The sequence below is a fragment of the Symphalangus syndactylus genome, chromosome 15, assembly GCF_028878055.3.
Source record: "Symphalangus syndactylus isolate Jambi chromosome 15, NHGRI_mSymSyn1-v2.1_pri, whole genome shotgun sequence".
Classification (NCBI taxonomy): Eukaryota; Metazoa; Chordata; class Mammalia; order Primates; family Hylobatidae; genus Symphalangus; species Symphalangus syndactylus.
In genome coordinates, this window is record NC_072437.2 from 93,562,320 (window position 1) to 93,584,757 (window position 22,438).

A 22,438-nucleotide genomic window follows, 5' to 3' on the forward strand; every position below is an offset into this window, starting at 1 on the left:
CCTCCCACCTCAGCCTCCCAAGTAGCTGGGACTACAGGTGTACACCACCGCACTTGGCTAATTTTTGTATATTTTGTAGAGAGGGTTTCACCGTGTTGCCGAGGCTGGTCTTGAACTTCTGGACTCAAGTGATCCACCTGTCTCAGCCTCCCAGAGTGCTGGGATTACAGGCATGAGCCACTGTGCTCGGCCACAAAAAATGGTTTTCTATATTGACAAGATAAAATTGGGTCATTATCTCAAGCCACATTAAAAAGTCAACTTCAAATAGATTAAGAACTTACAAGTCTAAAACAACTCTAAAACTCTTACTGTAAAATATAAATGAATGTATTTTATCTACTTTTAAAATACTTTAAAAAATAAAAATTAATTTTATCTACATTTGCAGTGATGATAAAATATTTAAAATTTTTTTGTCACGTTCTCTTTCAGATATCCACAAGTACTTTACATCATTCATCAGTATGCACACAATTTTCAACTTAGACATTTTCAAACAAACACCGCCCTATGTTTCTGACTATCCCTTCCCGCATAACATTTGTTTGCATTATAGTTCACCCATTTGACACTTGATAATATAGTTTTTGGCATCATGAATTACAGTGCAATGAACATACTCATCTACTTAATTTTTTTCTTCTGTAGGAAATATTTTTTTCCCTAGAGGAAATACTTCGGCCGGGCGCGGTGGCTCACGCCTGTAATCCCAGCACTTTGGGAGGCCGAGGCAGGCGGATCACGAGGTCAGGGGATCGAGACCACGGTGAAACCCCATCTCTACTAAAAATACAAAAAATTAGCTGGGCGCGGTGGTGGGCACCTGTAGTCCCAGCTACTCGGGAGGCTGAGGCAGGAGAATGGTGTGAACCCGGGAGGCGGAGCTTGCAGTGAGCCAATATCGTGCCACTGCACTCCAGCCTGGGTGACAGAGTGAGACTCTGTCTCAAAAAAAAAAAAAAAAAAGACTTCAAGTATTTCTAAACTGATTTATAAGATTCAGTATAATTCAGAAATACTTTTGTAATTATTTATACTTTAAAGTATAAATAATTGATAAATTGATGCTCTTTTAAAAATATATAAAAAAGAAGAAAGCACCAGGCACAGTGGCTCACACCCGTAATCCCAGCACTTTGGGAGGCCGAGGTGAGTGGATCACTTGAGGTCAGAAGTTTGAGACCAGCTTGGCCAACATGGCAAAACCCCGTCTCTACTAAAAATACAAAAATTAGCCAGGCATGGTGGTGCCCACCTGTAATTCCAGCTACTCGGGAGGCTGAGGCACAAGACTCGCTTGAACCTGGGAGGTGGAGGTTGCAGTGAGATTGTGCCATTTGTGCTCCATCCTGAGTGACAGAGCGAGACTCTGTCTCCAAAAAAAAAAAAAAAAAAAGGAAAAAGTAAAGTAGAAGTGGTTTTAAAGCTTATTACATAGCACCAAATTGCTTTCCAAGGGATATCAATTAAACAGCATTGATTTGTAAGTTGTAATTACTAGCAACCCCATAGCAAACGAGTGCCTACTATCCTTGGGAATTGCTCTGTTCTTTGTATTTTCATAGTGTATTAGCTCTCAAAGTATGATTCCTTAACCAGAGGCCTCATTTTCATTGACTTTTAGGAACTTGTTAGAATTGTAAGTTCTTGGATCCCACTTCAGATTGTATCAGAAACTTCGGGAATGGGGCCCAGCAAACTATGTTTTAACAAGGCTTTAGGTGATTGTGACAGGTGGTGACGTTTAAGAACCAGTGCCATGGCGAGTTGTACTTCTTAAATGGCAACTTTACCTCTTATATGTTTTGTATAAATTTGTGTTCTTTATTTTTCTCTAGGCCTCTTGAGGGTAAGAATGTATATTTCTTTAGTTTAGGTTCATTAGTACATAGTAGATGCTCAGTATATTTTACTGATTTGAAATTAATCCTGTGTTAAGTGCTCCTTAATAAATGAAATAGCTGGAAAACGAAATTTATCATTTAACTTCCTTATGGACATTATACCAATCATTCAAATACAAACTAGGTAAATGTGCAAAAGTAAAAGTTACAGCTGTTTCACTTGTGTGTATTCTTCCATTGTACTGCTTTTATTTTATTTATTTATTTAAGAGATGAGGTCTTAAATGTTGCCCAGGCTGAATTCAACTCCTGGGTTCAAGTGATTCTGCTGCCTCAGCCTCCCAAGTAGCTAGGACTATAGTCACATGCAATGACAAATGGCAGTATACTGCCTTTATTTAAATAGAACATGCCACTTGGTGACATTTATTCTACATTTGTTTTTCATTATGGCCATGCCATGTAGAGATTATGATTATAGAATCAAAAAGTCCTGGGTTTGCATCCTACCTTTCTCCCTCAGCTATGCAATCCTTATTATCCTTGTTTATGAAAAAGGGAATTCTACCTCATGGGATTGTTGTGAGAATTAAGAGATAATGGGCATAAAATAATTTGGCAAATGCAGAGGAAGGATCATTTTGAACCTGTCTTCTGGAATTAGTTTTCTTAATAGGGTTTCATCTGTGTTTCTTACCAGTCAGAGGTCAAAAATTATCAGTTGTTTTTGCTTATAGGTTTTTTTTTTTAACAGACATAATGCCATGTTTTAAAAATAGTGTTAAACGTGTATATTATAAAACATTTGGCAAATACAAAATAGTGTAAAGAAAAGAATAATCTCCCTTTAAAAGGTTACCATTGTTACCATCTGCTATATTTTCTTCTGGTTGGTTTACTATGGCTGTACTACATGTTGGGTTATCTTCCGTTCACTTAAAATATTGTGAGCATTCCGAAGTCATTCGAGACAGTTAACAGAATGAAAGTATAGGTTGGTGTTCAGTTGGAAAACATGATGGTATTTGAAGCATTAAAAAATACGTGTCTTTTTTTATTATAAACCTGATAACATGTTTGCTCCAGAAAAATTTATCTCAGTGATAACTCAAATTGTCTATAAAGATTATTCTGAGAAACAAATTTGTATTGTGCTAGAAAAGGAAATGTTTTTGAATGTATGAACTTTGGTTATTCTTTGGTTATTTTATTACATAATGCCTATTTTTATTGATACTGAAGCTAGTTTGTCTTATGAAATAGTTATAAATGTTTACAGTATTCTAAAATACAAGAGCACATTGTGATACACAAGGGGTTTATAGTAAATATGATTTCTTCTGTATTTTTGAAAAAGATTTATGATTGCCTGTATTTTCAAGTCATCTTCTTATGAATTACTCTAGCAGTTCCTACAGAGGTTGACAGCTACCATAGCCTATTCCCTCTAGAACCACTGCCACCTCCCAACCGGATACAGAAATCAAGTAATTTTGGGTATATTACGTCTTGCTACAAAGCTGTAAATAGCAAAGATGATCTGCCATATTGCCTTCGGAGGATACATGGTAAGGAAGATAAGTTATCTTCTTTTATAATCATATCATTGAGGCTAAGATTATTCAAACCTTCTTGAATATTATTTAATATATGAATTAAAATTATTTGGAAATTAGTACCTCATGAGCAATGTATAATATGGCATTTTCTTTCCATTTCTGATGGAATGTGAAGGAGACGTCAATTAGAGTTTACTGGAGTAGAAAAATTGTCTTTCAGGTTTTCGTCTTGTTAACACAAAGTGCATGGTGTTGGTCGACATGTGGAAGAAAATTCAACACTCAAATATCGTAACTTTGCGCGAAGTATTTACCACTAAAGCATTTGCTGAGCCCTGTGAGTAACTTGTGATTTGTCTTTCTGCTGGTGAGCTTCATTATTTGAAGCCAGCTTTCAGTAATGAGTGTTTGTGTTTTATTTTAAGCTCTTGTGTTTGCATATGATTTCCATGCTGGAGGAGAAACTATGATGAGCAGACACTTTAATGACCCTAATGCTGATGCCTATTTCACCAAGAGAAAGTGGGGTAAGAAAAAGATGCAGGCAAACTATATTTTGACTAATGCTTTTGCTCTGTGGAAGAGTAGTTTTCTATTTTAAAATACATATAATTTTTCTCTGTAATCATTTAGTTTAAAGACTCTTATTACATTTTGTACTAGTCATTTTCATACTCCTGATAAAGACATACCCGAGACTGGGCGATTTACAAAAGAAAGAGGTTTAATGAACTTACAGTTCCATGTGGCTTGGGAGGCCTCACAATCATGGCAAAAGGTGAAAAGCACGTCTCACATGGCAGCAGACAAGAGAAGTGAATGAGAGCCAAGTAAAAGGGGTTTCCCCCTATAAAACTGTCAGCTCTCGTGAGACCTATTCACTACCACGAGAACAGTATGGGGGAAACTACCCCCATGATTCAGTTATCTCCCACCAGGTCCCTCCCACAACACTGTGGGAATTATGGGAGTTACAATTCAAAATGAGATTTGGGTGGGGACGCAGCCAAACCATATCACATTTTAAAAAGAAATAATGTCAAAGAAATGGAGTTGATGGTCAGGAAGTTAGGAAATAATGTATTTTGCATATTTACTAAGATAAAAGATTTTTGAAGACTCACATAGATATCAGATATTTAAATAACTGGGAATGTGTTAAAATTGTTTTTCTCTTAAAAATACAATGCTTTCTTAATAAAGGTGACTTGGAAAATTGAATAGCTTAGAAATAGTCTCTCTGGCTTCCCTGCCTAAGTACAACCATTATGAATCTTTTCGTACGTTTCTTTCCAGCCTTGCTTTGTTTTGTTTTTGTCTCCTTTTGCATTGTTTTGTTTTTAACATTTTATATCATATTACATCTTTCTTTATTATATTTTCCCCATAGTTTTTATATTCTCTGAATATAATTTAATGATTCCTATTATGACTATATTGTTCTTTATGTAATTATTTCCCTAAACAAATGTTTTTGTTTGAAGGTTGGATTCCATGTTACTTAATCTAAGGTTTCAAAATAGAATTTTAAGTAACTTTTCCTTAAACATGAAATATTTTCTTCTTTGCCCGTTTCTAATATATACTTAAAGAATTGTTTTATCATTGAGATTTTGCAAACAACCAGAATACTTGAATTCTAACAAATGCGTGTTAAAGGGTAAATGATTTCAGAGAAAAGTAAATCCATTTTGAGATGTCTATTCATTAATTTATGTATTTGGGGAAGGTCTCAGTCTATGGGGGCAAGAAAGCAGCATCACATTATTATGCTTTTTAATCTTTTTAAGATTTTCTTGACTTGAAAATTAAAGAGGAGGAGAGAAAGATTTGAGTCCATATTCTAGTATCTTTCAGATTACAACTCCTTTAAAGACTCTAATTATAGACAAAAATATATTACTTCTGTTTACTTGTTACTTCGTTTTTTTTTGCATTCTGACAGTTGAAAAAAGAAAGTTGTGGTTATATGGCTGTTTCATATTTAAAATCTGGTCATAGAATGTGGTCATTTTTTTCCTTTTGCTATGTCATCTGTAGACACATGCGTAATTTTGTGGAAGGGGATGTGGTACAACTTTTCTTATAGATGACTGTAGTTGTTGCTCAAATTTATTTTGGTGGTAACACCTGTGAAATGACTGTTGGCTTTAATTTATAGCTGTGTTTCTCAACTGCTTAAGTTTTTGTGGGGGCTGTCTTGTGCATTTCAGAATGTTTATAGTGGCCTCTTCTGACTGAAGGGCCTGGCTTCTGCCTACTGAATGCCAGTAGCAATCCACCTCTACTCCTATTGTAATGCCAGAAATATCTCCAGACGTTGCCAAATGCTGGAGTGGTTTCTGTTGAGAACCACTCTTTTATAGCATTCTTTTCCAGTAATTTTTTAATCATAATTATTCTGTTTTTGTTGTTCACTGATTAATACATTAATGTTTATATTTTCATAGGAAGTAGTCCTTTTTTCTAATAAAGTATTGTTTGAGTAGTCGTAACTTCCCTAACCATACCATACATGCATAAAAGCCTACCATTTTCTTATACTATGTATTATCTTAGCACAAATGAAAAAAAAAAAGCAAAGTATAAGAAATATATTAATTTAGAAAATGAGAAGAATAGCCTACCATATGGAGTTGATACGAGATTTAGAATGAGTCTATGTCCGTAAAACAACTAGAACAGAATCTGGCACACAGTAAGCACTATATGTTTGCTGCAAAAACTCTTGTTTCCTTATTACTACATTTATTAAATGGTTTCATTTAAACAGTTCATAGTCATTTTTGACATTGTCTTGGCATTTGTTACCGGTCCCTTTTTCTGAGCCTTCTTACACATATTTCCAGAGTATATTATCTTCTGTTCTGTCCAGATTGAGAGATAATTATTTTTAATTTTGTATGTGCTGCTTACCAGAAATTTTATTCCAAGCCATAAGTACATATTTGCTATTTATTATAAGTACATAATTAACCATTTAATTATGTTGCTTTTTATAACTGATTCACAAAAGGTTGTTTTACAACAATATGAATATAAGGTCGGCAGGGCGTAGTGGCTCATGCTTGCAATCTCAGCACTTAGGGAGGCTGAGGCAGGTAGATCATTTGAGCCCAGGAGTTGGAGATCAGCCTGGGCAATGTAGCAAAAGTGTCTCTACAAAGAAAAGAATATAAGGTCATATTCCTTGGGATAATTACAAAATCTTGATTAAATTTATATGTCTCCTTTTCTACTGATTTACAATGTATTAACAATGACCTAGAAAATATTATCAAAAACCACTTAATGAGTTGATAGAATACACCTTTGTGGTAGAGGGGCCTGAGTGGTATAAGGAAAACAAACATTCAACATAAGTGATGGTAGAGACTTTTATTTCCATCAAGCCACACAATGAACAGTTCTCACATGCCTAAACAATAATACAGGGTAGGATTAGCCAGCCACATTTTAAGTAGAATAACCTCTACGGTTTGTTTTTATATTTATTTGGTTAACAATTACATATAAATTCTTACTTTAAACAATTTTTATTCAGTAATTAAGTGGTTACAGAAAAGAGCATTTCAGTGAGAGCCCTGTTGCTGGTAATAATATAAAAGGCATAATCTTGGACAGGAATCCTGGGGCAATAGACTAAACTTAAATTACACACATACATGCACACACATATATAAATTGACATGTTGTGCCATGAGTGTACATGAATTGTCTTTGCTAACTTTGATTTTAATGTTTTAGTCTTTTAGTTGATTACTTAAGATGTCATTTTTTGGATTTCTTTGCTGTATAGGTCAGCACGATGGACCGTTGCCCAGGCAGCATGCTGGATTATTGCCAGAATCTCTTATTTGGGCGTATATTGTCCAACTAAGTTCTGCATTGCGTACCATTCATACAGCAGGTTTGGCATGTCGAGTTATGGATCCAACAAAGATTCTGATAACTGGCAAAACAAGGTACTAGCATTTTGAGTTTTGGTTTCTTTTATTGAGCATCTTACCTTTGACAGCTTAGTAAACAAAACATGATTGTTTTAATTCTGCCTTTTCATATATTCCATCCAGAAGAACTTCTGTGATTTGAATTCATTTGTAAGCTTTTTTAAAAAAAAAGAAAAAAGTTGAACTCTGAATAAAATGCCTGGTTATTAACCAAAAATCTTGGGAAAGGTTAGGGAAGTATATGTGGTTAGGGTTAGGGGAATAGAAAAATAATATCAGTACAACTTTTCTGTGTACACCATGGTTCACAAATTCTAGCATGAATCAATCACCTGGAGGACTTATAAAACACAGCTTGCTGGGCCCTACTCCCAGAGTTTTTCATTCATAAGTCTGCATCGGGGCCTAAGTATTTGTATTTTTAACAAGTTTCTAGGTGTTGCCATTGCTGCTGTTGAGTCACATGCTTTGAGAACAACTGGTACAGTTATCAGTCTTATCTTCACCTGAGTTTTGAGTTGCTGCAATTTTGAGATTGTCTTGGGCTGCATAACATAAAGAGCTGAAGATCTGGTACCAAGTTATTTAAGTTCATATCCTGGCTTTGATAGTTACTGTCGATATGCCGTTGAACAAGTTACTTCTTCAAATTGCGTTTCAACAACCTTATTAGACAAGCGTACTACTAACTCCATTCTGCTTATTTATGAGGTACCCCTCATAAAATTATTGAGGGATTTGAATGAGTCATGTAAAATGCTTAGAACAGTGTCTGGTACATCTTTTGCAAGTGTTAGAAAGCTAACTAGTTCTCTTTTATGAATAACTAATAAACAGCTTGGAATGGTGAAAAGGACACTGACCTGTTAGTCAAGAGATGTGAGTTATAGTTCTGGCTTTCTCAGTTTCTGACTTTTACAGCTGTAGGTATATCACTTGATATCTCTGAGCCTTAATTTTCCCATTTCTAAAATGGTGGTTGGTGGAGGTGGTGTGGGGTAGGATGGAAGTTAAACTCAATTCTGAGATCCTTCCTAATATTTTGGGAAATGTTACTTTTCCATGAGTATGCAATTTTCTAAAAACTTATTTTAATTATTTTCTTTAAATTATCTGGTCCTTAAAGGTTGCGAGTAAATTGTGTTGGAGTTTTTGATGTTTTAACATTTGATAACAGTCAAAATAATAATCCATTGGCATTAATGGCCCAGTACCAGGTGAGTAAGAATTAACATGGGTATTTACTTGTTTTCCTTTATTAAAGACAAATTGTGTTCATTTTAAAGTATTTCAGTGTTTTAAGCCTAGATTTTAATTTATTTTGGGGTGGTCTCTATGCAGACTTTGAACGTGTATCTCCCCCTCCCCTCCCCTTCCTCTCTTTTCTTCCTTTCCTTTCCCCTATCTATTTCTTTCTCTTTTCCTTTCTATTCTTTTGCTTCTGTCTTGCTCTGTCACCTAGGCTGGAGTGCAGTGGTGCAGTCAGCTCACTGCAGCTTTTGAGCTGGGCCCAAGCAATCTTCTCGCCTCAGCCTCCCATGTAGCTGGGACTACAGATGTACACTACTGTGCCTGGCTAAAATTTTTTTTATTTTTATTTTTTGTAGAGATGGAGGCTCACGATGTTGCCCAGGCTGTATTTCTTAACCATTATGATGTACTTAATGTAGAGCCCTTCTAGGTTGGAATAAAGAGAATTCATGACAATGTCAGAGACTCTTTTATTTTTTTTTTTTTTGAGGCAGAGTTTCACTCTTGTTGCCCAGACTGGAATGCAATGGCGCAATCTCAACTCACCACAACCTCTGCCTCCCAGGTTCAAGCGATTCTCCTGCCTCAGCCTCCCGAGTAGCTGGGATTACAGGCATGCGCCACCATACCTGGCTAATTTTGTATTTTTAGTAAAGACGGGGTTTCTCCGTGTAGGTCAGACTGGTCTTGAACTCCTGACCTCAGGCGATCCACCCGCCTCGGCCTCCGAAAGTGCTGGGATTACAGTCATGAGCCACTGTGCCCAGCCTCCTGATAATGTGAGAGACTCTTAACTGTTCAAAATGAAAATGCATTTATGTGATTTAGGAAACGTGTCCTAAGCATAGATAGATTAAAACAGACTAATCAAATGAATGGATTATATTAAATGACACCCTTCTTTTTCACTCCTTTAATTACACCTATTATTTTTACTTTTAGAACACTTGTCTACCAGTCATAAAATTTTAGAAATGTTTTCAGAGGTTTGTTGTTGGATTGCCATTTTCTAAGTAATTTTTTTTATTTAGTCAGAACATATCACTCACTTCTTATACATTATTAGTATTTGATTATTGTCTGACTTCATTTTATTAGTGTTGATTTAGGCCTCGTGATGCTTCTTAGCTATTTTGCTATTTCTTATTTCCTGATTTAAATGATAAAGTATTGAAGAATAAGAACTTATTCCTTCAAGAATTAAGAACAGTTGCTTTAGGCCAGGTGTGGTGGCTCACACCTGTAATCCCAGCACTTTGAAAGGCTGAGGTGGGCGGATCACTTGAGCTCAGGAGCTCGAGACCAGCCTGGCCAACATGGTGAAACCCCACCTCTACTAAAAATACAAAAATTAGCCAGGTGTGGTGGCACACACCTGTAGTCCAGCTACTCAGGAGGCTAAGGCAGGAGAATCGCTTGAACCTGGGAGGCGGAGGTTGCAGTGAGCCGAGATCGCACCACTGCACTCCTGCCTGGGTAACAGAGCTAGACTCCATCTCAAAAAATAGAAGAGAATAGTTGTTTTTGCCTTGATTGCTCTGCAAGTAACAAAACTAAAGTAAATAGGTCATTCAGTTTGTATTGGAATGCTTCACATTAGGATAGGCAGCTATGATTTTAAGACAATTTTAGTTCTTTGTGTATAAGAAGTTTTTGGGTTTTTTGAACATTTATTAACTTACAAAGGTTTGTTCTAAGGCAGAATTTCTTAATTACATGGAGACACTTTCTTATTGTTCTTCTCTTTTCAACTTACTTTGTTTAAAGTTTTGGAAGAAGATTTTAATTCACGGATAGAATTTCAGAACAAAAAGAAAACAAAAAGGATAAAATGAGAAGTAGAGTCTCATCAGTGTTTAGTATTTCAGTTCATGCATAAATCTGTTTTGCTGGTAAACCACAGAAAATACAGTCCCAAAGACTTGCAGGCACTCATTGCATTCAGTTGTTTGCAGACATTTCACACCCTCCTTCCCCTCTGCTTGTGCCCACCTAACCTCAGCAGCAGCCAAGCTGTTCTGGTTGATAGCAACATCTAGTGTGCAATACAGGGAGGAATGTGATTAGTTCTGTTTTTCCCCCAACAGCAGCATTCTTTTCTTCTGCCTGAGGGCATTTGCCCCCTCTTTCTTATCTGGAGATGTTGTTTCTTAGCTACTTTCATTCTTATCTTCTCTCTTAGTGCCTAAGTAGTTGGCTCTGATTAATTTTTCTTTATGACCTTTATGCTTCCAAAAGTGACAGACTATTGACTATTGAAATATTAGTGATTATATACACTTGGATATACATCCAAGCAGATAATATTAAATTTTTGAAGGAAAATTACACATTTTTAGAGCCAGGACCATCATCTTCTAATGTAAGTATCTAGAAACCCGTGTCTGCATTAAAAAAAAAAAAACAAACAACTGCACACGCTCCTCATTCTTTTCTCAATAGGGTTCCTGTTCAGGTATGTTATGAGTTGTGTAGTTACCTTGAAAAACAAAACTTCTCATAAGAAAAAAGTCCTTGAGTTCAGACAACCAACTTTAAGCATTTAGGGCACTTTATTAATATTTGTAAGTCAGGATATGCCTTCATTCATAAAATCAGGCAACCTTCAATTATCACCTTTTTTTTTTTCAGCATTAAAGGATATATATCAGGCTTTCTTTTTTTGTATATATATATGTAGCTGATTTTTTATATAGCTTATTATAGTAAGGTATAGGAAAGAATTAAAGATAGTCCCAAAGGGGGAGTGTGATTTTACAGAGAAGAGGATACATGAGGAGTGCATTGTTTCTTGTAGTCTATTTTTCATAGTTTGTTTCAGACACGTGAATAGAGACTGACTTTGAGTAAAATGGACATAAGTAGAGCCATAGATAGAATCAGAAAAAGAAATCAAGAAGTCAAGAATCAGGAAGAAACTGAAAATCAGTTGGGGGGCAAATCTGCTGAATTCAACAAATGGGGGGAAAACCAGATGGAGGTAAGAAGCAAAATAACAAATGGAAAATTATTTAGCTGAGAAATAAGGAAAGGAGAGTTACTGAATTTTATGATGTGAAACTCTCTTAAGATTTTATTAACTTCTTTTGTTTAAAAAAAAAAAAAAACTCTAATCTGGACTGTGTCATACAGGTACTTTATTTCAAAAAGTGGATGTTCTCACCTTGAGTCCGCTTTAGAGAGGTGGTGGGATGTACTAAAAATCAGATGTTCTTATTTTTTAAACCCATCTGGTTCTTCAGCTCTCTTGGACCATTTTGGTTTTCTGTCTCATAATAGAGAATAATGGAATATTCTGGGAGGGAGGCTTAATACAGCATCAGTTCAGGGTGGAACCAAACTGAAAATTCTGCTGCTTGAAGAGTTGGAAGACTGTGTGTTGGTACCTGCTGCTCAAACACGTGATAAATAGCAACAATCTTTGGTATGCTTTGCTGGATACTTTGGATTGAATCTCCCATAGAAATTTATAGTTGGCATTTATATGCATTGATTCTTTTGGCTGAGATTTCTGTAATTTCATGAATATAACTTGGAATGTTTTACTTGATCTAAAGTGTGATTGAGAGGAATTCTTTTTGGAGTTCGTCACAGTGTCCTCCAGCAAACAGAAATGATGGCAACAGTAATAGTTCTCCTTCCCATGCCAGCTTCCCTCCTGCCATTCTGGGCTCCTGACTCTACCACCAGTGAAGTTTTAAAAGTTTTCTGGCATGAATCTTTGGATCTTTTCTAATAGATTCAAAGTAGTTTGTCTACCTAATCAGTCTGTCTCCTTATCTCATGTTCAGTGTCAGATTTACAAATGCTAGTTTTGGATAAATTTTTTAGTATGAACTTTTAAATGTTATTTTAGTAATGGGGTTTAACGTCTTTTTACTCATTATTTGGGTAGGGTGTTGTTAAGTATAACCATACAGTGCTCAAATTTCACTAATGATTGCCTTAAAGTTACAAATATTCCAACAAACCAGTGGTTCTCAATCCTGGCTGCATATCACCATCATTTGTGGAAGCTTAGAAAAATACCAATACCTAGATTTTTATCCCAGAGTAATTATACCAAAATTGGGAGGAGGGGATGGCTACTGATGATTTTGGTTTTGTTTTTAAGCTTCTCAAGTGATGATGATGTACAGCTAGGCTTGAAAATTCCTTATAATAAACTAATGTTCAGTAAATGAGCATGTGTCTAATAATTTAGATGAGTTCTCAGATTTTAAAGATCTGCAAATGTCTGTTGTAGAAATTGCTTCAGATGGTTTCATGTTAACTCTGAAGTACTCCATTCTTGAAGGCATGTGGTTGTTAATAGCTTCCTACCAATCAGGGCCACTTGGGATGACCATACTGTTTCCTGGAGTTATAATAGGTGATAAAGGACTTAATTCAGCCGGCTGTCTTTTGAAAATCCTTTTAGAAGGAAAGCCTCAGAATGGTATATCTTGAGTGGGAGAGGTTTTAGGAAAGCAGGTGGTGGTTCCAGAGCTCAAAGATCTGTTAGAGTATGAGTAAAAATAGTCTATTTGGAAACAAAGATAGATGGGATGTCATTCATTGAGGTTTGCAGCATTTTTGATGTTCTAGAGAATTTGCTCTAAAATCTGGTTAATGCTGATGTTTGTAATAGGATAACTTTTCTTCACATAATCCTTCACATTCCCACTATATTCTGGGAGTTACAGAAAATGAGAAAAGTATGTATGTTAAGTTATAGTGGTCATAGCAAAGCAAATGTATAGTAACCTTAAATTTGTTGTAATGGAGAAGAATATTACCTCTATTTAAATAAGAAAAAATAGAAAAACTTTTAAAAGTGGCAATTTGTAGTTGGCATGGGAATCGCTTAAAGTCTCTTAAGGTGTGGACCTAGAACTGCCTTCATCAGAATTACCTGGGTGCTTTAAAAATGTTGAGCCATTTTCTGGACCCACCCAATGAGAATCTCTGGTGGAGAGATGCAGAAGTCGTCTTTTTAATAAGCTCCAGGTTATTCTGAGGAGCACCAATATTTGAGAACCCTGCCTGCAGCTTATTTATAATGATGCTTTTTCCATTTAGGCAGTAGTATCATTGTATTAAATGAGTACCTATGAAATGAAAATTAAAAGTTATATTTATTCTTTCATGTCAGCAAGCAGATCTGATATCATTAGGAAAAGTTGTGTTGGCTTTGGCTTGCAACTCTTTGGCAGGAATTCAGCGAGAGAATTTACAGAAAGCCATGGAACTGGTGACAATCAATTATTCCTCTGACCTGAAGAATCTGATTTTGTAAGTTTTAATATATGATAAATTGTACAGAATGATTATTTGCGATAAGACAGAGCTTTTTTTGTTTTAAGTGATTGTTTTGGTTCCCACTATTTAAAATCAAAACAGAAACTTTATTTCTGTATTTTTATTGCAAAGTAAATATTTCTTAGATAAATCGATAAACCAGTGTGCTTAAATTAGTTACTGATGTTTTAAACATTTGGTTAAAGGGCACCCAGTAGAAGTTTGTTGGTATCCACTAGCTACATGTGACCTTTTACATTGATATTAATTGAAATTTAAAGTTTACTTCAGTTGCACTAGTCACATTTCAAGAGCTCAGCAGCCACGTGTAATTACTGGCTAACATAATTGGACAGCACAGACACGGAATATTTCCCTCATCTTGGAGTTCTGTTGGATAGTGCTGCTCTAGAGAGTGTGAAAGCCATCATGAATAAGCCTCAGGTGCAATCCAGTCATGTACTCTGGCCAAAATACCCATTCCGGAAAGCATTTGTGTGGAGACCCCCATGCTTACGCTCCAATATCTTAATGCTCCAGAGAATCCTTGAGTATCGATTTGAGATGAATTTGGCTTAAGAGAAACCCATTGTGGACTACTGTCACAACAGAAGGACTTCTCCGTAAGATATAGCTACTATTGGGAGATCCCAGAGGGTGGGCAACCACAACCTTTATTACAGTTATGAGCTGTATTAGAGAAGAGGTGCTAATCAACAGTCTCTTTTAGCTTACAGCTGCCCATTCTGATCTTTCTGTGTAGCCCTGGATGATCCAGTTTCTTTTTGGACCAGCCCTGGGGTATGAATTGGGGGATGGAGGGTGGGATTGCCCACCTGTTCTTTGTTACACTGGCATAAATGTCCTACTTGTGACAGCACTAGAAGCCAGTGGTTGTCTGGATCCTATTCATAATCAAATTCAAATAAGATAATCTATCTTCTCAATAAAAATACTTGTTTTATATATGATCACAACAGTGATTCCTAGCCTTAGTTTGCAAATACCTAGGATGCCTCAAATAATTTCAGGTTATAATCTCTAAATTTTCGTTTTTAAAAGAGTGGGGATAGAGGACAAAAATAATCAGCCATATGTTAATAATTATTGAAACTGGGTGATGATACATGGGGATTCATTATATTACTATTCTATTATAAATGTTTGAAATTTTCTTTAATAAAAAAATGAATAAGAAAGCTATACTTTAATAATAAACACAAACTAAAATTTATGCAGTAATTAAACCATGTATCGGGCCCTTTCAAACCGCTTGATGTGAATTAATTTTTTTAATTCTCCCAATAACTCTATAAATTAGATACCATTATTAGTCCCATTTTAGAGATACAAAACTGAGCCACAGAGAAAAAATAACTTGCCAAAGTCACATAGCCTGTAATAACATTAAATATGATTAGCAGGGTACAAATAGGTCCATAATTACAGATGAATTGCTAAGATATAGTTTATTCACATGGGTATAACTATTCATTTATCCAAAAAAAATAATGACTACTATATGCCAAATGCAGGATACTTTGAGTGAGGTGAACAAAATTCCCATCTTCTGGAGCTTACACCCTAATGAGAAGAAAGAGTAAATAAACATAAAAACCAGTGAGATATTTTCAGGTAGTGATAAGACCTATGAAGAAAATAAGAGAATTACAAGCCAGAAGAGTGAAGGAGTGAGTAGGAGGCTGCTTTCATGAGAAAGGGCAGAGAATGGCTTTACGTATAGAATAAGCGGCAATAGATGATTGAGAATCTTTGTGTTCTAACAGGTAGCCCTTGAAATGTGTAGTATTTTCTGCCACTGTTCTAATGATAGAAGAAATTTAAGTGGTTCCTTCTGCTGCGTGTTACTGCATTTTTCAGAAATGAATATGTCATGATACCCTTGTAAATTAAGTTTTAGAGCAGAGGACAGCTTCTTAAAAAGGCTCAGTTTAGCAAAATTGAAAACCCAGTTTTAGTTTTGAAAATTAATCTTTGAAAAACAATAGGAAAAGCTCCCCACCCCACACCTACCCCCTTTTAGTCCTCTCAAAAAAGTTTCTAAAAATCTTTTCTTTTTTGGCCGGGTGCAGTGGCTCACACCTGTAATCCGAGTGCTTTGGGAGGCCAAGGCAGGTGGATCACAAGGTCAAGAGATCGAGACCATCCTGGCCAACATGGTAAAACCCCGTCTCTACTAAAAATAGAAAAATTAGCTGGGCTTGGTGGCGCATGCCTGTAGTACCAGTTACTCGGGAGGCTGAGGCAGGAGAATTGCTTGAACCCGGGAGGCAGAGGTTGCAATGAGCCAAAATCACGCTGCTACACTCCAGCCTGGCAATAGAACGAGACTCTGTCACCAAAAAAAAAATATATATATATATATATATATTTTTATTATTTTTGTTTTTTGTTTCCATTTTTTTGAGATGGAGTTTCGCTTTTGTTGCCCAGGCTGGAGTGCAGTGGTGCCGTCTCAGCTCACTGCAACCTCTGCCTCCCGGGTTCAAGCGATTCTCCTGCCTCAGCCTCCTGAGTAGCTGGGACTACAGGTGCCCGCCACCATGCCCAGCTAATTTTGTATTTTTAGTAGAGACAGGGTTTCACCATGTTGGCCAGGCTGGTCTTAAACTCCTGACTTCAAGTGATCCACCTGCCTCGGCCTCCCAAAGTGCTGGGATTACAAGTGTGAACCACTGCACCTGACCTGTAACAGTCTTTTCATCTAGCACTATTGTAAAGAAGGGTTTGAGAATGGAAATGGGTAAGTGCAGTCCTACTTCACTTTTCTTTCTCATTTCCATAGTAGTGAAAATGTAGAGAAGAGACATGTTTACTGTTTTTTCATTGGCTCTTACAGTTTTCCAGAGGAATGAAATGTAATATTTAAGAATGAACTTGACTTGCATGAATTAAAATGTTTTCAAAATTTTGTGTGCTAAGATGATGGCAGCCAAAACAGCTATGTGTGGGTTATCTTATTTTTTAAATTGCATGTTGGACATTCAAGTAATTCCTCTTTTATCTTGGGTAGGTATTTGTTGACTGACCAAAACAGGATGCGAAGTGTAAATGACATCATGCCCATGATTGGTGCTCGATTTTATACTCAATTGGATGCTGCTCAAATGAGAAATGATGTCATAGAGGAAGACCTTGCAAAGGTAAAGAGTGTAATTTTTTTTTTTTTTTTTTTTTTTTTTTTTTTTTTTTTGAGACAGAGTCTTGCTTTGTCACCCAGGCTAGAGTGCAGTGGTGCTATCTCGGCTTACTGTAACCTCTGCCTCCCAGGTTCAAGCAATTCTCCTGCCTCAGACTCCCAAGTAGCTGGGATTACAGGTGTACGCCACCACAACCAGCTATTTTTGTATTTTTAGTAGAGACGGGTTTTCACCATGTTGGCCAGGCTGGTCTCGACCTCCTGAGCTCAAGTGATCCGCCCGCCTCAGCCTCCCAAAGTGCTGGGATTACAGGTGTGAGCCATTGTGCCTGGCCAGTAAAGAGTGTAATTAAAAGAATGTACACACAACTTGCATCTGTGTATATAAATAGACACAAAATAATCATTGTACTAAATATAATGCCTTATTTGCTAAGATTGCAGATATTTTTGTCGGCACTGAATGTTTGGTATTTTAATTTCTTATGTCCTCTGGACACTGTTCTTTTCATTCATGGCTTTGCTACAGTCGTGTGACAAAAATCTTGTTTTTTCATGTGAGTTACTTTTCCAATTCCTATGGACAGCTCCATAATCTTCTTGAGTACCATTATGAAATGAAATGGACATATTGTGTTTGTTTAAAAGTATAACCAAAAGGTGGGGATGTTAGGATTTATTGTTTAAAGGTAATATTGGTACAGGTTACCAGTTTTTGTAAATTTTGGCTTTTATGTTCAGTTATCTGGAACATTAACATTTTTCTCTTTTTAAAATGTTTTATAGGAGGTTCAAAATGGAAGACTGTTTAGGCTCCTAGCAAAATTGGGAACAATCAATGAGAGGCCGGAGTAAGGATTTACAGTATTTTACAATATATTTTTAATCAAGAGCACTATTTTGCATAATAAGAATAAGTATGCCTGGTTTTATTTGGAAAAAGAGAAAAATTCTCATGTGAAGTGACCTTAAGATTGGGTTAGCTGTTAAGGTGCTATTTTTAACAACAGCCTAGGTGTGACTGTCCTTATGAATTTTACACACATGTATACACACAGAAAATATGCTGTGTTAGAAATCTCTTGTGGTTTGCACATGAGGGCACATTTTATGACTAATACTACCTCTACTCTATCTTCTTTTTGAGGAAGAAGTTTCATATAAGTTTACCCGGATCAGTTTAGAGACTTGAGAAATCTCTAATTTTTGCGTGCCTCTTACCTTCTATTAAAGTACACCTTTTTTTTTTTTTTTTTTTTTTGTGAGATGGAGTCTCCCTCCGTCGCCAGGCTGGAGTGCAGTGGCACCATCTCCACTGACTGCAACCTCTGCCTCCCTGGTTCAAGCGATTCTCCTGCCTCAGCCTCATGAGTAGCTGGGACTGCAGGTGTGCACCACCATACCCAGCTAATTTTTGTATTTTTAGTAGAGATGGGGTTTCACCATGTTGGCCAGGATGGTCTTGAACTCCTGACCTCAGGTGATCCACCCACCTTTGCCTCCCAAAGTGCTGGGATTACAGGTGTGAGCCACCACACCTGGCCTAAAGTATACTTTTTATAGCCATCATATTAGTGACAGTGGAAAGGCATTACCTTTTACACTATTTGTCACTTAGTTCCACCTCATTTGTAAGTTAACGTTAACCGTATATACATAAGCAGAGTTGATGTTTGTACTACATAACTGTCAAAGACAGGTAGAACAGAATTTGCAATTACTATGACTATATACGTAAGTTAATTTCAGGAATGTTTGATTTGTTAATAGAGATAGGTGAGAGATAAATATTATTACTTGAGGAGTTTTTTTTTTTTTTTACCATGAAATTCAAGTCCACTTGCTTTTCTTCAAAGTCAAAAGACTCATTTAGTGTTTTCCCTAATAATTTTTCTAAGTGAAGAGAACATAACAATATATGTTAAACCATTTTTAATAAACTCTTTTAGCTGTTTCTTCTAGCATTTATCTCTTTACTTTAAAATATCTGCTTATAGTTCTATTCTTGATTCCCCCCAATATATAATTCGGCTAATGACTCATCCTCTTCCCTACACACATGCACACGTGTGCACACACACATGAACACATGAGTTGAATCTGTATTTAGTGTTACAAAACACCTCTCCATGCAGTCAAAAATAGATAGCCTATCAGTTCCTTTTTTCCCTTCCACCTAGAGAACTGGCTCTGGATCCTCTGCACTTCGCGTTCCTATCTGGGCTGATTATGCTTTAAGCCTGCACATGCTTACACTTTAGAACTAGAACTTCCCTTCAGTATTATCTGGGAATTCTCATTATCTCTCTGTGTTGGATACCCTGTTTTCTTGCTTTATTCCTTGGTTTATTTATTTATTGTTTTTGACTTAGTGGAGCATGTCCTTGTAGCTTCCTGAAAAAGGTGAGTTTTTTCAGTCTTGCAAGTTTGAAAATGGCATTATTCTACTTTCACACATTATTGATACTGTGAATGCATATTAAATTCTAGATTGTCCTCAGGAAATTTTTCCTTTTTTTATTTATTTTTTATTTTTTTATTTTTTGAGAGGGAATCTCACTCTGTCCCATAGGCTGGAATGCAATGGCGCAATCTTGTCCTCTGCAACCCTCGCCTCCCAGGGTCAAGCAATTCTCCTGCCTCAGCTTCCAGTGTAGCTGGGATTACAGGTGCACGCCACCATGCCCAGCTAATTTTTGTATTTTTGGTAGAGACAGGGTTTCACCATGTTGTCCAGGCTGGCCTCGAACTCCTGACCTCAGGTGATCCACCTGCCTCAGCCTCCCAAGGTGCTAAGATGACAGGCATGAGCCACTGTGCCCAGCCAGGGAATTATTCTTATTAATTAAATTTTTTAAATAGGTTGTCTATGAATAAAGTAAAAAGTAGGAAAAGTTTGCAGTGAAAACTGTAAAAGTCTGTCTTTCATACCTGACATCCCCAATATCTATTCCCAGTTGCCCCCATCAGTCTATATTTTTAGTTTCTTTTGTATTATTCCAGAGTTACAAATACAACTATATATTCTTATCCCTTCCCCCTTTAAATATATAAAAAATGTAAACCATACACAGTATTTTCTTTTTTTTTTCTTTTTTTTTTTTTTTTTTTTTTTTTTTGAGACAGAGTCTCGCTCCTTTGCCCAGGCTGGACTGCAGTGGCACTATCTCGGCTCACTGCAAGCTCCGCCTCCTGGGTTCACGCCATTCTCCTGCCTCAGCCTCTCCAGTAGCTGAGACTACAGGCACCCGCCTCCGCGCCCGGCTAATTTTTTGTATTTTTAGTAGAGACGGAGTTTCACCGTGTTAGCCAGGATGGTCTCGATCTCCTGACCTCATGATCCGCCCACCTTGGCCTCCCAAAGTGCTGGAATTACAGGCGTGAGCCACCGCGCCCGGCCCATACACAGTATATTTTATCATAACAGTGTATTTTAGAAATCTTTCTATTTAGATATGTTTAGTATATGCCAAGCACTATTCAAAATAGTTTACAAATATGACCTGACTTATTCCTCATAACAACCCTGTGGTGGAGTTACCATTGTTACTCCTATTTAACAGAGTAATTGCAGCATAGAGAGGTTAAATAACTTGAACAAAGGTTGTGTAATTAATAAGTATATGATCCAGAACTCCAGTCTAGACAGTATGGTTCCAGAATGTGTGCCCCTAACCACTATGCTATGTGCCTCCTCATACTTTATGGCCTGGTAGTAGTTTATCCTATGGATATATTATAGTTTATTTCCCCGGTTCCCTATAGGTGGGCATTTGGGCTGTTTTCAGTCCTTTGCTAGGGTGGGTGATACTGTAGGGACTAACTTGTGCGTACTTAATCTTATATATATGTAAATGTAGGCCAATTGTGATTGCTAGGTCAGTAGGTATGTCACTATAATTTCGTAGCTATTGGAGAATAGTTTACCCATGTGTAATTCATGAGACTGCCTCACCAAAATACTTTTTTCAAACTCTTAGATTTTTGTCAACCTTGTAGGTGAGAAATTGAATTTAAATGCAGTTTTATGTTCTATGTACTCTTAACGAGCATGTTTGAGTATCTGTTTTATGCTATTGATCCATTCTTATGTCCTGTTCAATTCATATCCTTTGCCCATTTTTATTTTCAATTGGATTGCTTGTCTTTCTTATTGATATATAAGAGCTAAAGAGATTCACTGTTTTTGTGATTTTTTTTTTTTTGTTTGACTGCTCATTCCCCACCCTTGGAGACATTTGTATATGTCTGTAATTGACCAAATTTCTTTTATGCTTCTGGATTTTGAATCCAGAAGTTAGAAGTTAGAAAGCCTCTTTCTACTCCAAGATTATGAAGGAACTATTTCATGGTTTTTTCCAGAACATTTGTGGTTTCATTTCTTCATATTAAAAATGTTTTATGTAGTTAGAAATTGTATAGGGTGTAAGGTGTAAGTCCATCTCCCCTTGTCCCCAAGACTACCTAGTAGTCCAAAAGCTATTTATTGAATAGTCAAACAATGTAGCTTTTCCCCACTAGTTTGAAGCCACACCTCTTCCATACTATTTTAATTCAATCATGAAATTTAATTTTGAAATCTAGCAGTATTCTTTCCCATCTCCATTTCATTGGGCACCACTTTGTTGTTTTCCTAATACTATTAAATTTTCTGTACAAATTCTCGAATCAGCTTCTTTAGTTAAAAAAAAAATCAGTAAACCTCATGGTTTCTTCATAGGGAAGATAGCATGTTTATCATGTTTAAACTCTGGGAACATTTGTGGTTTTAGATGTTGAGTCATCGTAACCAAGATCATGGTATGTCATTCTATTTGTTGATGTCTACTTTTGTATTCTTCAGTAGTATTTAAGTTGTTCTTTATATAGTTATAGCAATACTGAGTGTATTCTTAGGTATTTCATCTTGTTGCTATTATAAGTGGGAAAATTTCCCCCATTCTGTCTTCTTGTTATTGGTATATATGAGAATTCTTGATTTCTTTAAATTTTATCTCTGGTACCTTATTGTGTGGGTCGTTTTCAGTAAACTCTCTTTGAGTTTCCCAGGTGTTTAATCATATCATCTGCAAATAATGATAGTTTCCTTCCCAGTTTCTATACTTTTAATTTCTCTTGAGTGGTTGTGTTAGCGGGTACTTTGAGTACATAGGGAAATAATAGTGATGATAGTTCAGAATTTGAAGCATTGTTCCTTTTAACTTCCAGGCAGATTCAAAGCCGTTTTCTTTATAAATCCTTTCCTTCCTCCAAGCTTTTGGGTTTTGTTTGTTTGTTTTGTCACTGATGTTCAGAAATTCACAGTGATGTTCCTTGGTGTGGGTTTTGAGTCATAATGATGGATTAACAGGTGAACCCCTTTAATCTTGGAAACTTAACGTCCTTCAGTTC

The 22,438-nt window shown here is 36.4% G+C and overlaps 1 protein-coding gene across 6 annotated transcripts in view; it reads left to right on the plus strand.

Annotated features, from left to right (window-relative positions):
• The window catches only part of PAN3 (poly(A) specific ribonuclease subunit PAN3), a 163,955-nt gene that overhangs the window by 131,444 nt on the left and 10,073 nt on the right, over positions 1-22,438 (plus strand). For 4 of the 6 annotated variants that reach the window (XM_055244578.2, XM_055244581.2, XM_055244580.2 and 1 more), the window contains 8 exons: positions 3,254-3,415; positions 3,627-3,743; positions 3,832-3,933; positions 7,206-7,371; positions 8,483-8,573; positions 13,742-13,881; positions 16,922-17,051; positions 17,834-17,898. In XM_055244578.2, coding sequence (XP_055100553.1) covers positions 3,254-3,415; positions 3,627-3,743; positions 3,832-3,933; positions 7,206-7,371; positions 8,483-8,573; positions 13,742-13,881; positions 16,922-17,051; positions 17,834-17,898 — 973 coding nt within the window. The other 2 variants (XM_055244579.2, XM_055244582.2) reach the window with 2 other exon arrangements.